This window comes from Montipora capricornis, chromosome 3, assembly GCF_036669925.1.
Source record: "Montipora capricornis isolate CH-2021 chromosome 3, ASM3666992v2, whole genome shotgun sequence".
In the NCBI taxonomy this organism is placed as follows: domain Eukaryota; kingdom Metazoa; phylum Cnidaria; class Anthozoa; order Scleractinia; family Acroporidae; genus Montipora; species Montipora capricornis.
In genome coordinates this window covers 64,710,912-64,726,074 of record NC_090885.1, presented here as the reverse complement: position 1 = coordinate 64,726,074, position 15,163 = coordinate 64,710,912, and the positions used below count along the sequence as shown (strand labels likewise).

At 39.0% G+C, this 15,163-nt stretch overlaps 1 protein-coding gene across 1 annotated transcript in view; it reads right to left on the bottom strand.

The window, feature by feature from the left end:
- Positions 1–6,017: 6,017 nt before the first annotated feature.
- LOC138040719 (zinc finger protein 709-like) overlaps positions 6,018–15,163 on the bottom strand; it is a 13,028-nt gene continuing 3,882 nt past the window's right edge. The window contains exons 3-4 of the mRNA XM_068886395.1: positions 13,001–13,080; positions 6,018–7,534 (exon numbers count right to left, since the gene is read on the bottom strand). Coding sequence (XP_068742496.1) covers positions 6,786–7,534; positions 13,001–13,080 — 829 coding nt within the window. The 3' untranslated portion in view covers positions 6,018–6,785. The remainder of the gene's footprint in view (positions 7,535–13,000; positions 13,081–15,163) is intronic.

Below are 15,163 nucleotides of genomic sequence, written 5' to 3'. Positions count from 1 at the left end.
CAATGGTAGTGCAATTCTGACCAGCGGACTTGAGAGAAGGGAGAGGACGTCATGTTTGCAACTCTGTCCATGAGGGAAGACGTAGACTGGTGAGGGGCCGCAAACGAGAGTAATACTAGTCGTCGTTTTTTTCGGATTTATTTGCATTTATAGACCGTATTCATAAATGGCGGTCACATTTATAGTTCTTTTGTCCACGTGCAAATTAGCCTACCAAGCCTCATTTTAGCGCAAGAAATCTTTTCAATTCACTGTATGGTATCGAGGCTTGGTAGGCTAATTTGCACTTCGACAAAAGAATTATAAATTGACCGCCATTTATGAATAAGGTCTATGTCGATTCAATTTAATTTCGTTATTCACACTATTCTCACTATTTACAGTAACAAAAATCTAATTTAGAAAGAAGCAGATATCGAGGAGAAAAATATGTTATCCTCCAAGAAACTGATCGCTGTTGCTATTGTACGGACGGTGTACAAAGTCATGACTTACAGACGGGTCTCAGCGTTTGACACCATCGAGTGCAAATGATCATGACATAAGGCTGAAATTTCTCTTGCTTTTGAAAAACAAAATTACAACATTAAGAAACGATTTAGGGTACAATTTAATGCTATAAAGTTTAACGCTAATGCACATATCATCAGACATCCCCTGGGGGGACCCCGGGCAAGGGAGGGGACTTTGCAAAGGGCTCAGGCAAATATCTCAATTTTCCTCTGATAGATGGGGCCACAGAACAAGCAAAGTCAAGACATTGCCCCTTCTAGAGGGGCATAAGACTAATAGAATTAACAAATTAAGATGCCTCGCATGTGATCCGTCCTGTTGTAAAGCACGCAGGAAGCGGCTAGAGCACGAAAGACTTGAAGTGTATAGGAAACTCGAGATGTAGTCCGCGAGCGCATTCCCTATTTCTTGAGTGCTCTATTCGCTTCCTGAGTGCTTTACAACGGAACAGATCACAGGCGAGCTTCTATATTTGTTTTAAAATGAATAATTTCTTAATTTCCGCACGCATTCGGATAAAACTTTATTTTCCAAATCCTACGAGTGGAGTCAGCTGTGCATCTGTACCCTCATAAGGCACGATGTTTTAACCATTCAGAGTGCGCGTTATATCTAAACTTTATTATAATATAATATAGAATAATATGCAAAGCAGTTCGTATCAGCAGAAGCAGGATGGAAAAGGATTAACATAACAATTCCTGACGAGTCCGCCATGTTGCATTCTCGTCACCGGAGCCCCGCATTGACGCAAGGTTCTGGGAAACTCTATGTAAGAGAACATGCGCCGTAGGGTTCTTATCACCAAAAATTGGGGGTTTGATCCTTACGGCGCCTGCTCACTGCTAATGCTAACATGGCGGATGATAGGTGCATAAAAAGTTGATATAATCCATAAAGCCGCTGTTAGGCAATCTTCTATATGGAGTTTTGGTTTCCCCTTGGATGTCCTTTTCCATTGGGGGGGAGGGTAGGGGAAACTTTATTTATTAATCGCGACTTCGTCGTGGTGACCTGTTGGCTCCGTTGGTTCAGCATAGGACTACTGTGCACCGGACGGGGGGGGGGGGGGGGGGAACCCAGGATAGAATTTGAAAAACAAAAAAACTCCGGGCATACCAACACCCAAGGTCTTCCAACGACATCTGCAAATGAATAGACTCTCTAGTCTCGGATTGTGCCAGTCTCACAATCCTTCTTTGGTCATTGTTCATAACCTTGTGGCACGTGAAAGAGCCCACACACACTATTGGCAAAGAGTAAGACAGAGAGTTCGCGGTGTTTTGGTCTGTCCTCTGTGATATTTCATGGTTGGTAGCGCAAACGCTTGGAGATACTAGATACAGCAAGCTACTCTAACGTTCGAGGGTAAATAAATATATGATGATAATGATGATGATGGTTAGAAGCCCACCAAGGAGTGCCTGCTTATTTCACCGTTTATCACATTTCACGGGGCAAATTTGCTGAATGCTGATTGGCTGAGACGGAGGGCATTTTTATCTTAATCACGAGAGCACTTTTGGTAATCTATAGGGCATGATTACTTGACTCTGATAGACCCATATCACTCAATGTCCAAACAAAAGATTTTGCCCGTCGAACCTCTCATTCAGTGTGAGGCTGGACGGGCAAAGACAATGCAAAAACAAAGCCTTTATTCCCCACGGACTCCAAAATGGCCGCCGCGTGATAAAGGTGAATTGGTTAACAGTTGTTTATCCAAAACTTCTTCCAGATTTTGACTCTGACTAAACTGCTTTTTGTCCAGGTATAAAATACATTTTAAGCGTATTTCTGTTGACGCCATCGATTTATTACATTGAACTTCAAGCGAATGAAAGCGCGTTAGTTGATTGTCATTTGCCACGGTAATAAACGAGCATCCCTCTATAATTTTGCCTTTTATGTGACAAACATGTAATCGCAATCTGCCCTTGTGCATGCAAAGTTCTCCAAATAGCCCTCGTTGCTTCGCGACATGGGATTACATATGAAAACAGGGGACAATGTCTCATGAATAGAAAAATTTAAAAAGAATTGGATGAATTTTGCGCATAAAAAAGTTTCGACGGTTCAACGCAGATGAGAAAGGATTCTGATTAAAAAATTAAACCCTAACCCGGATTCAATCTTTTATGTTAGTTTTCTTTCGGAAAGAATGCATTCTCGTTCCCAGAGGTGCGATCCTTTTGGTAAGCATCAAGGATACGAACCACTGGTCGAATCCAGCTCTGATTGGCTCGTAAAAACGACGTAGAAAGAGGACAGGAAGTGGTTTTGGAGGGCGCAAAATACGATTGTCAACAATGGCGGAGTTTACAACTCCCACGAAAGTTTCTAAACAAAATTATTTCCATTATTGTAATGTGGTTGACAACCACCGCACTGAGTTGTACGGGGAAAAGTAAAAATCTGACGGAATTTTAATGACTGTGAAAGGACTTAAAGAGTTAAAAGGAATTGATTTCTTAATTGGCGTCAGTCAACTGTTCTAGTTACATGTCTCGTTCTTGTATAACTATACTTCTGCACATTAAGAACAAGACAGTGGAGTTCGAGTCTCTTTTTAAAGAGGCAAGGCGTTTATCGTGTTAAAAGAGGACGTAAAGAAGAAAAATGCCCACCCCCCCCCCCCCAAAAGTCATCTGACGAACAACGTCTTAAGAATCAAAATTGATTTTGACCGTGGCAGATTTTCATCATCCAGGATACAACTTAAACCACATTTCAAATCCTACAATGATAATTAAATTTGTTTGCACTTCAAAATATTACATTCAACTGTTTCTCACCATTCCATTTCCACATTTACCTCGTCTATAACTATCGCCTTGATGTTTTCCCTCAATAGGTTTTTGATTTTAGCAAGTTATTAAAAATGTTTTCATTTTCTAGAGGAACTTCTAGGTGAGCTAACAAAATTTGCGAAGGAACCTTTAAAAACTGCTCGATTGTTGAGGTTGAAAAGTCGGTCTTTTTGACAAAGCTGTGACAGTAATCCTTGAGAACCCCATCATTCAAGTGTCCTCTAAGCTTATTTATTTGATCTTGCATTAATGCACTTAAGCGTGACACCGCAATAACTGATGAAAATTCTCCTTCACTTGAAAAGAACTAGTCCAATACATAAGGTAACAGGTGATATATCAGCGATTTCCCATATCCAGTAGGGAGTATACACACGGTATCCTTTCAATGAAAGACAACACTTATTAAAGCTTCATACTGTGCTTCTTTCAGAGCCGCAAACTCAGCCTTCCCTAACTTTTCTAGAGCGAAGTCCAACGCCCAATGAAAGTTTTGCATTTTGTCGACCATTTAATTTAATTTGACCATTTGTCATCAAACTTCACGCAGGCGCAGACACACCGTAACTATGCAACCAGGATATATGGATAAAAATGTGTGATTTAGAAGTAAGGGGGAAAACGACTTTAAGCCGGAAATTGTTAGCTTTGTTTGATGTTGCTAGTCTGGTATCACAAGCATTTTCAATTACGCTAAGTAAAACTGAATTGAGGATAATTGCAATGCGCAGCTCAGTCGTGACCAAGATGCATATGATTCTTTCCAATCTTGTCAAGGAGCCTAGGTTACCCTTGTCCAGCGGGATAGGCAACGGACGCTCTGATAGAATCCAAAACCGGAACCACCGCTTCCACTAAAAGTCCTTTCCCCCCTCATTTCTAAATTACATATTTTTATCGGCAAAAGGCTCTTTGTATTCAGCCGATGATATGCGTGATTTGACAGACGCCTGAGTCACCCAACAGTTTCTACAATTTCAACATCATATTTGCCAAAGAAAATAGTAATTAAATTAATGTTATTCAAGTTGACGGCTCCACCACCGTCATACGCCTTAGGTAGTGTGCACGGCGAAGCGGATCGCTGGTCAATTCCTTTGCGCAAAGCCAACACCTTTGTTTTTTAACCTTGGTTCGTGTCATGGTCTTCACAACTACAACTAGCCTTGAAACAGCCACTAAACAACGACAACTTTAATATCCGTATGTAGGTCATGTGACATTGCATAACATCCTTTTCCCTAGTCAAAGTTTGAAAAAAATGAAACTAACTCCTCATTTGCTCTACCAAACTCTCATTCACAGACAGTGCATGTGGACTATAGGAAAGGCTCATTATTAAACAGTTCTGCTAACCGTTTCTTAAAGTTCGAAGTCCTTACAAGGGTATTTGGTATCCCGACTCGTCCTGATCTTGTAGTCTTGAAGGTCCAAGAGCACAGTCACATTATCGTGAAGACAACTGAATTTCTGCTCGTAAAGGGATCCGAGGTTTGACATTCACAGGCGAATACAATTTCCGCGATACGTCCACTTTCAGAGCTGCGGGAACTACATTCTTCAGAACCAAATTTGCTTTAGAACTATCAAGAATGGTTTTACCTTTTCGGCCATTATTTGTTTATGTTGCTACCTAAAATACCAAGTGTAATTTTCACTTTCCGTTATTCCAGATTTGGCTTAATTTTTTTAGCCAATTTAATTCATGAATGGCAAAAAAGTCAGGGTAGTAGTATATTAACCAGATTTTAGACGGTCGAAACTGAGAAAGTTGATTGATTATATTTGGTCGATTGCTAATTCCAAAAGTGTTTTTGTTTTGAGGAATATCTGATGTTGTGGGAATGGATTTCTCAGGCCAGAGATCTTGTCATTAGTCTATTAATACGAATGAAGTGAGCCTGTATGGCGATGATTTTGGGGCTGGACAATCTGCGAGCCAGCGAGCCATGAGAATTTCGCATTTAAGTCTAAGCACACATTTCAAATAGCGCTGATACACAGTTATAAGCACCAGTTTAAAACGGTTTGCTTTCAATAACTGCGTGACTCACATGCTAACTCGCATGGCTCGCCATGTTGGATCGCATGACTCGCAGCCATGGCTCGCATGACGCGCAGACATGGGTCGCATTATTTGCAGCCATGGCTCGGATATTGTCCTAACTCGATGACTTTTTTCAGGTCTCGAGCGAAGATTTCAGGGATGCAGGGATGGCGCAGTGGTTAGCGCACTCGCCTTCCACCAATGTGGCCCGGGTTCGATTCCCGGACTCGGCGTCATATGTGGGTTGAGTTTGTTGGTTCTCTACTCTGCACCGAGAGGTTTTCTCCGGGTACTCCGGTTTCCCCTCTCCTCAAAAACCAACATTTGACTTGATTTACTTTCATTGTTAATTGTCAGTGTCCCCAGTTAGCGCTCCAGCGCTAGAACGACTAGACACTTAAAGTTCCTTTCCTTTTCCTTTCCTTTAAAAAACCGATCTTGATTCGATCGTTCCGTTCTCAACTCAACACATCTCTGTTTACAAAAATTAAAAGAAGATATCTCGTTAGGATGAAGAAACCAAAGACTGAAAGAAAATTGCTCAGTCTTGGTCTTGCTTTCCCTGTGAAACGCTAGGTACATCACTGTGCATTTCTAAGCTCACCCACAAAAAACCGTTAGTACTAGCAGGAATGCAAAACGAAAGCTTCGGATATATGGCATCTCATATGGCACCTTTTTACCTTTTAATTTAATCAACCACAATCAATCATTACCATATTAAAACAATTTAAATAAACTTTCTTGACATTAAAAGCCACCAAGGCGCCTCAAGTTGACGACTCCTCAAATGTCATGTGATTTTCGTAGTGCACAAGAAGCGGAAGCTCCTTGCTGCTCAACTCCTCCTGGCAAAGCCAATAGATGTGTTTTTCAGCCTGGTTTGAATGATGTTCTCGTCTAGTGAAGCGATGACGTACTCGCAGAACTTTCTTGTGCTATTTCAAGTTTTCTGACACTTCTTCTGTTGCGAAAAAACTTTCCGATTTCCTTACGTTTATAACGCTTCAATCCAGTATGGACTCTTTCGTGTGTCTCTAAACTTCCTGCTTGGCTAAAACACTTGCCACAATGTTGGCAGCTATAAGGCTTCTCTCCAGTATGGATTCTTTCATGTCTCCTTGAATTTACTGCTGGCTTAAAACACTTGCCTCACTGTTGACACTGATAAGGCTTCTCTCCAGTATGGCCTCTTTCATGTGTCATTAAATTTCCTGCTTTGCTAAAACAATTGCCACAATGAGGCTCCTCAGTCCTCTGCAGTATGGACATTTTTATATCTCCTTAAACTTTCTGCTCGGTTAAAACACTTGCCACACTGTTGGCATTTATGAGGCTTCTCTCCAGTATGGACTCTTTTATGTGCTCTTAAATGTCCTGCTTGGCTAAAACATTTGCCACAATGTTGGCAGTTATTAAGGCTTCTCTCCAGTATGGACTCTTTCATGTCTCCTTAAATTTCCTGCTCGCTTAAAACACTTGCCACACTGTTGGCATTTATGAGCCTTCTCTCCAGTATGGACTCTTTTATGTGCTCTTAAATGTCCTGCTTGGCTAAAAGATTTGCCGCAGCTTTGGCAGTTATAAGGCTTCTCTTTGGTATGGACTCTTCGATGTCTCGTTAAAGTTCCTGATTCGCTAAAACACTTGTCACAATGTTGGCAGTTATAAGGCTTCTCTCCAGTGTGGACTCTTTCATGTCTCCTTAAACTTCCTACTCGGTTAAAACACTTGCCACACTGTTGGCATTTATGAGGCTTCTCTCCAGTATGGACTCTTTTATGTGTTCTTAAATGTCCTACTTGGCTAAAGCATTTGCCACAATGTTGGCAGTTATAAGGCTTCTCTCCAGTATGCACTCTTTCATGTGTCCTTAAAGCTCCTGTTCGGCTAAAACACTTGCCACACCGTTTGCATTGATAGGATTTTTCGGCGTTATGTATTCTGGCGTGTCTTGTTAAACTTCCTTTTTCAGTAAAACAGTTCCCACACTTCTTGCATTTATACAGCTCCTCTCCAGTACGGACTTCTTCGTGTCTCTTAACTTTGTTCCTTGTTGAGACACCTTGTTTTCTGGTTATCACAAGAACCCCTATTGACCACGTGGGAATGCCTGTGCTTAACTGATCTTGACATCTTTTACGGTTTGTGATCTCCCTTAGCACTAAAATACACAGGAAAAAGGAGTCAATTCCATCAAGAACGTCCAACCGACAGCTTCAAATAATTGGTCATCTTTGAAGTCAGAAGGAAAAAAAAAACATTTTGTTACAGGAAGTTTATCAAAATTCTTAATACAAAACAATAGATCGTTTTCACGTGACGTCACAGCGGCCATGTTGGTGTACAAGAACAATAGACGTTCTCTCCTTTGGGAACCAAACTCTATTTTTATGCATATTCCATGCATATATTTTGTATTGTTTTGTACACCAATATGGCCGCCAAGTCACGTGAGTGAAAACCATCTATTATAGGGAAGTAAATACAAACCTGTTTTATTATTGGTAATTTTATTTGTGAAATGTGGGACACCTAAGGAGGTCTGGAAAGTTAAAATTTATTTAGAAAATTAGGGCTAACAGAAGTATAGTAGCTTGAAAAATAATTATGAAGAAACAGCCAGAAAATACGTTCATGCAGGTACTATATTTCCGATAAATATGGGGAGATATGTATTAACAGGATTTTAAAGTATTGTACACTGTATTAAGCAAAAATGTAAAAAGGAAAAATAGCACAGGTTTAAGAACAAATCCTTGAGGGACACCACTAAATATAAACGGCCAATCAAACACATGACCACTCAGAGACGCAAATCAGTGTTTTTCTGTTAGAGTTATATAAGTGAGACTTTTAACAATAATATTGAATTTCATGGCCTGCTGTGCATTATTATTTTTTGTATGTTTTCTTATCCACACTGGTCCTTTAGACGAAAAAGAATTACTTATTTCATCCGAATAATTTTCAGGACATACAGAAACCTGGTGTTCTACTCCTCGCAAGTTTCTGTTTTAAACGGTCATTCAAGGTCACGGATCCAAGTCACCCGCAGCGGAACAAAGTATCAATCGGAAAAACAAAACAAAAGCGGTGATCTACACTGTATTGAAATAGCAACCCTACTGTTAAGAGTTCAATTTTGTTGGCTGTGACACTCATAGACAAGTAGAAGATGGTACCATTTAAGACCCTGAAAAAAAACCAATTTCAACATCCCATTTAACCAATATACAGCTGTATTACTAATTTCTACAAGCTTCCCACGGTTTAAAAGCAAACTTCATCGCCCAGACCTTTGTACATACACTGTTGGGCAGTATTGACTTTCAATTCAGAACCTCCCACTGACATTTCAAAGATATTTATCAAGACTGTCTAGAATCATTTTGTGTTGGTAGATAATCCGAAAAGAATTGTTCAATAAGTGCAATTTCCTAGAGTTAGTACGAGGATTTAACTAAAGGACTTCACTGAAGCAATTTAATCCTGTATTTGTTTTTATGATAAGTCTAAATTGATTATTTTTCCACCCACGACTTAAACAGATCAAGCCGTACATTTATATAGATAACACTCCTGTTGTCTATGGAAAGGAATCAAAACGGTTCTTGGAATTTTCATACATGAAAACCTGTCTTGGAAACCCTACATTACTGCTGTCTGCAGAAACGTGTCTAAAGTTATAGGAATTTTCTCAGAGTAAAGATGATACCGTAAAAGCTTGGTATAATTCGCTATTCTCCAATCTTAGTATGCATCATCTACTGTGGGCACCTCCTCATGCTTTACAACTACAGACCTGTGCAAAGACTATTTTCTACAAAAGGAAGCTACCAGCTTCTGTTTTCTTATCCATGATAATTATAAATTCATAGTAACCATAAATTATTTAACTTGTTTTTGTTGGAACCTGCATACACTGTAAAACCCTGTAAGGTATCAATCTGTGAGAAATTAAAGTTCCAACTAACTGGAATGATCTCTCTCTGACTTTAAACAACAGCCTCACAGCTCATACCCCAATACAAAAAAAAAAAAAAAAAGAAACTAACTCATATTGTTGCAGCATATGAAGTAATCCAGTAATCATTGCTTTATGACCTGTTCGTTTAGTGCTATTTATCTTTAAGCTATTATTAGTTTGGGTACCGCCGAATCTAATGCTGGGGGTAACCATGTGATGGACTAGCATCCCATCCAGGGGTGAGTAGAAATACTCCTAGTTGCTTCATGCTATAGAAACCGGAGACAAGCGCCGGCCTGATGGGCCTTCTAGGCTCGTAGCAGACTTTACCTATATACATGTATTCTAGAACTAACAATTGGTTTCAACTCTAATCTTAAAAATAATGCAGTGTGCAAAAAAGGAAAATACAGGTTAGGGTTAGGTTAGGTATGAATTATTCATACCCTTAGTAGAAGTAATAGTTGTATCTGTACAGTATTTGTAGTAGCAGTAGTACTAATAGCAGTAATAAAAGTACATGAGACGCGATGTGGCACTGTTTTTATCTAAATACAGTGTACAAAATTATAGTAACAAAAAATACTAATAATGAATGGTAATATACTGTAATTAATTTTTAATAATTGTACAAAAAAAGATGTACTTGTTCCTTTAAAGTGCCTATCACCTCAATTGAGTTTTTTACGTTACATGTACGTACTCTCCGAAATACAGTAGCCCCAATTACCTTGTGTTCTTTTTAGAACCTTTGGATTGAAAATTCACTTTTTAATTGCTTTGAGAGACGGAAAAAGTGGTCATACTTTGATTAATAAGCGAGGAATGAAGGGAAATGGGTTCGATACCGAGATGACGTCACTAATTAATTTGCATTGCTATTTTTCAAAGAACCAGAAAAACACATTAAACCCATTCCCCTTTATTGCTTGGTTATGGATCGAAGTATAACCATTTTACGGTCTTTCAAAGCAAATAAAAAAGTGAATTTTCAAACCAAACATTCTAAAAACAACACAATGTATATGGAACGATTTCGGAGAAGAAAAATTAATAAAGTGAAAAACTGTGTTGAGCTGATGGGCACTTTAAAATAGCCAATAAGCCAAAAAGTAAAAAATAGTTTTAATAATGAAAGTTTCAATGACTGTCAGCCATGCTTTAATACGAACCCCGTTGGAAAACTAACACTAAAATGTCACGGGATGTTAGTTATGTACTGCTTAAAAAACAAGCAGCATTGCTTTATCGGGTTTAAAAACACAAGGGACAGCCGAGTGTTTTACACCAGATAAAACATGTGCTACAAGTTTTTTGAACAGCTTCAAAAACATTCCACAAAAGGTGTGTCCTTCTTAATTCCGAACTAAGGTTCAAAATGTGATATTTACCTACAACAAAACAAGTTGGGCCTCATTACTAGTCTTTATATAGAGAATTCTAATAAGGAGTGGTTTATCGGGTTTAAGGCCCATGCACGTGACGTTTTATCAATGTTTAGATAGGCTGTTAGGTTCATGAATTATTAATGAGTTATGAAGATTAAGGCACTCAATCTTTCTTTTTTTTGGGAGGGGAAAAGGGGCATTGTTAAATGAAATAGAACATGGATATATATATTTTTTAATTTCCAGCTTGACAGATTTCCTCAGAACTCACAAAAAATTCTTAGCACAATAACAGGCAGCAGTAGCAGTATCATCATCATAAACCTCGAAAACTACACGTAAGACCTACACTGTAAGACCTAAAAGTGCGGGGTCTTAGCTTTCGTAGTAGGGACACTAAGACGACATGTTCAGTGGGTCTTAGTTTTAGTAGTACGAAAATTAAGACTCCTCGCAAACAGTGGAAATTACGGGAAAGAAACCTGAGAAAAGTTACCGCTGGTCAGCGATTTGGTTGCTGGATGTTGTCTCCATACAAAGTTTAATTCAAACAGACACATACTATGCCTTAACACACTTGAATGTTGTGTGACAAAAAAAAAAGTACATTTGTCGATCCTTACTTCTTGCCACGGAAACTAAAGATGGGGTCTTTTGAATACGGAAAAACTCAGTCTGTTAACCCTTTTGTTGTAACCACTAAAGATGTGACACATGAATTATTTTATTATCACAGCTAACAAGTCCACAATTTCACCGTAAGTCACGCAAAAAAAAATTTACAGATGTCGTACATGTAGATGGCCAATCTTATTATTATGTCTGATGGGGGACTGAAATTGTTTTACATGTAGGACATAAGTGACTTTCTTTAAGTTTCTCTGCATTTACCTCACCCAAAAGCTTATTTCTCAGCTTATTACAATGATGATATGAAATATCATCTATTTGGGGTGGGGGGTACATTGTGCTATTCTGGTACTGTGATGCATCATTATTACAAACATTGAAATCAGTATAAATGGAAACAAAACATGTCATAACAGAAATTAGTGTATACTAAAACATTGGATAGCGTTGAACATGAGCACTGATTGGCTACTCAGACTCCGGATTCCTTTGCGCCCTAACATGTTGTAATCTTTGCAGGAATAAATGAATTAAAAACATTTTTTGTGCTATCATTATCTCACTGTTTTAGTATATATACTAAAACAACTATTCACCTCGGTGTGTGTGGCTAGTGGTGGATATTTACCTCGCTGCTTATGTCCCATATGTAAAACTGTTTCAGTCCCCTATTAGACATGATAACAACATTGACCATCTGCAGCATCCGTTTATAGTTTGCGTGACTTACGGCGAAATTGTGGACTTGTTAGCTGTGATAACAAATGTGTAATGACAAAAAAATTCATGTATCACATTTTTAGTTGTTACAACAAAAGGGTTAATAGATTGAGTTCAGTTTCTCCGTATTCGAAAGACCCTATCATTAGTTTCCATGCCAACAAGCAAGCATCGGCGAATGCCACCATTTTTTTTTCAGTCACACAACATTCAGGCGTGTTATGGCATTGTACGTGTCTCTTTAAATTACACTACCTACAGAGAACCATCCAGCGCCCAAATCTCTGACTAGCCGTAAGTTTTTCGGGGTTTCTTTTAAGTCGTTTTCACTCTTTAAGACACCGGCCTTAGTTTTCGTACTGTGTGGAAATCTAAGACCCGGTCTTTGCTTTTGTACTATGAAAACTAAGACCCCTGGGTCTTAGGTCTTAGGTCATAGGTTTTAGTTCGTAACACTCAGGAGTAGCAGTAGCAGTAGCAGTAGAAGTGGTAGAGTTATCTGATAAAACAGGTTGTCAAAAATAGGAAAGACACGAGTCCTGATGTAGACTTGCTATAAACCTAACTACAAAATTATCGTAGAATATAAGTAGTAATAATGCATAATTCAAAGATAATTACATTTCATAAAAATAATCTCAGTATAAATGTCTTGTAAAAGACACTATCACTGTGGAAATCTGTCTCTTTTTAGCTTGAACAAGTGCGTAGGCTTACACAGTGTATATCATTGCTACAAACCCACAAATGGAACAACTTTGCGTGCATTGGAACGTTTTGCTCCGTTGATACGCGCTTCCGTAGTCGCTTCTGAAAGGGCCACCATCATCATTTCCAAGAAGGAGACAGGCCCACAAAGTTTTAACGAACAGGTTCCAATAGACTGATCTCTCACCTGAAATGGACAAACAAACATTCTTACCTTCTGTATGGGATTTTTCGCCCACAACAGCTCGAATCATCTCAAACTCGTAGTTTTCTTGCAAGGAAGCAGTGCCAATTCTGGCCAGCGGATTTTAAATAAAGGACGGTAGATACGTTTTGTATGGGGACATATATTGTACCGTATACATTATATGGACCTTACTTATCCTGATTAGCTTACTTAGACACTTGGGCTGCTTGAAGAAATTCTTCTTTCGGTAGGTACGTTATGTAGGGAGACATTTCTATATCATTGAAGGACGTTTACGAACATTTCCGGAATTACCCTTCTGATAGTTTCAATTCATTAAAAAATACCTTAATACTCTTTATTTGGCCTCCAAAATTGTTTCCAGTTTCTCTTGGAACTTACAATGGTCCCAAGAGAAAATAATTAGGGAGAGCAAACAAAGAGTAAATTAAATTAAGATTGCTAACTAATCTCTCATTTACTTTTTTTGCTAACATGAGGTATCCAATCAAAGAGCAGGTGGTCCCGCGGATTGTCGGAGTGGTCCTGGTGGCAAGGGTCATCGTCCTAACCGAGAGATTACGGTCATCATTGTGGTTGTGGTGGTCACTCGTCCGCAGTCATTGTGGCTCTGGATGATCATCATGCAGGGTCATGACTGCAAAATTACGATGGTCCCAGTAGTCATGGTAGCCACGTTGTTCCCAGTGCTCACGACAATCGTGGTAGTCACGGTCGTTATAGTGGTGAACATTGTAATGCCGATCATGGTTGTAATATGTCCATTGTCATAGGTCATTCTTAATGAGAGCAAACCGAGGTCGCTTTCCTGCAATTCTTTTGGTATTTGCATTTGTTAGCCAAAATGACATATCTAATGAGAAACCTGTCTTGGAACAAAATCCAAAAATACAAGTAGTTCTTAAAGCGTTCAGGCTATTTTGATTGACTTTACCATCAAGCACTGGGGAACTAGCCTTGCATAATTTTATTATTCACAAAATGTTGCATAAATTAAACTCTTCGAAACGCATAAATTATAAATTTACGTGTCTGTTCGCTTATTGACCATAAAAATTAGCCAATGAGCGCGCGAGAATTTTGCAGTCATTGTAAAAAATGCTGTTTACAGACGCAAGATTACAATCTGCAGATTACATCTCTTCTCTGAGTGTTATTGCGTGTTTCAATGCTACCGGAAGAGAAAGAGAAAGAGAACTGAGAAAGAAAGTCCTTGGAAAGCCCACTCTCAAAAAAACATTCTTAGAGAATTTTTTAGCAGTAGCGATCTCTTTTAGAATGACGAGTCTTTCATGCAGACGCAAAAGGAAAGTCCGGAAACAGAGCTCATCCTCTCGCCCACGCACCAGCACAAAAAATATAACATTTTGAAGGAAGAATACAGTGATTTAGTGTCTGCCCATCAGTCGACCTAACGTGGCAACCATATAAGAGTTTACTTGAATTTAACAAGATCTGTTCTCGTGTTTTTTCATACCATCAAAACTAAGGCTATGAGAGACTAAGAGGTGGTCTAATGTTTGCTTCTCGCTTTTGCAAAGGGTGGAGCGATCACTGTTTTTTATGCCATCTCGGTATAAGCTCGCTTGAGTGGGTAATATGTTCTGTAAAATCTTGTACTGAAACATTTGAAGCTTTACTTATTGGATGCCAGCACTTTTTGCATTCCACCTGGTAACACGTTAAACTATATTGGTCTAACTCAAGTTTCATTCTTTTAACATTTTCTTACTTTATACCGAAAGTAGTAATTTCATTTTAAAGTGGTTAATCATTTCCTTTTAAGATAACAGTTGCACACAGGTAATGCAATTTCTTAAAGAAATGTTTGTAAATAGTCAACACTTCAACTCCTATCAGTACTAGTGGGTGGCTCTTGCATGTGACTCTATCTAGTCTCAGCCTCTTCTGTGTTCAAAGGGAGACCAACATGTCAGTGGTACGAGTGTGCAAGTCACAATGTGGAAATTAAGGTGATATTGCATGAAACAAACAAAATGAATTTGAAGCGCGGGTTATAGACGAAGGGGTGAAGTGATCCTCACTCTCATCTTGACAATTTAAAGCAATTTTCTCTCATAGACACCTACATTTGACGCCCAGTCAAGGAATCGAACCCAGGCCACATTAGTGGGAGGCGAGTGCTCTCACCACTGCGCCATCCCTGCA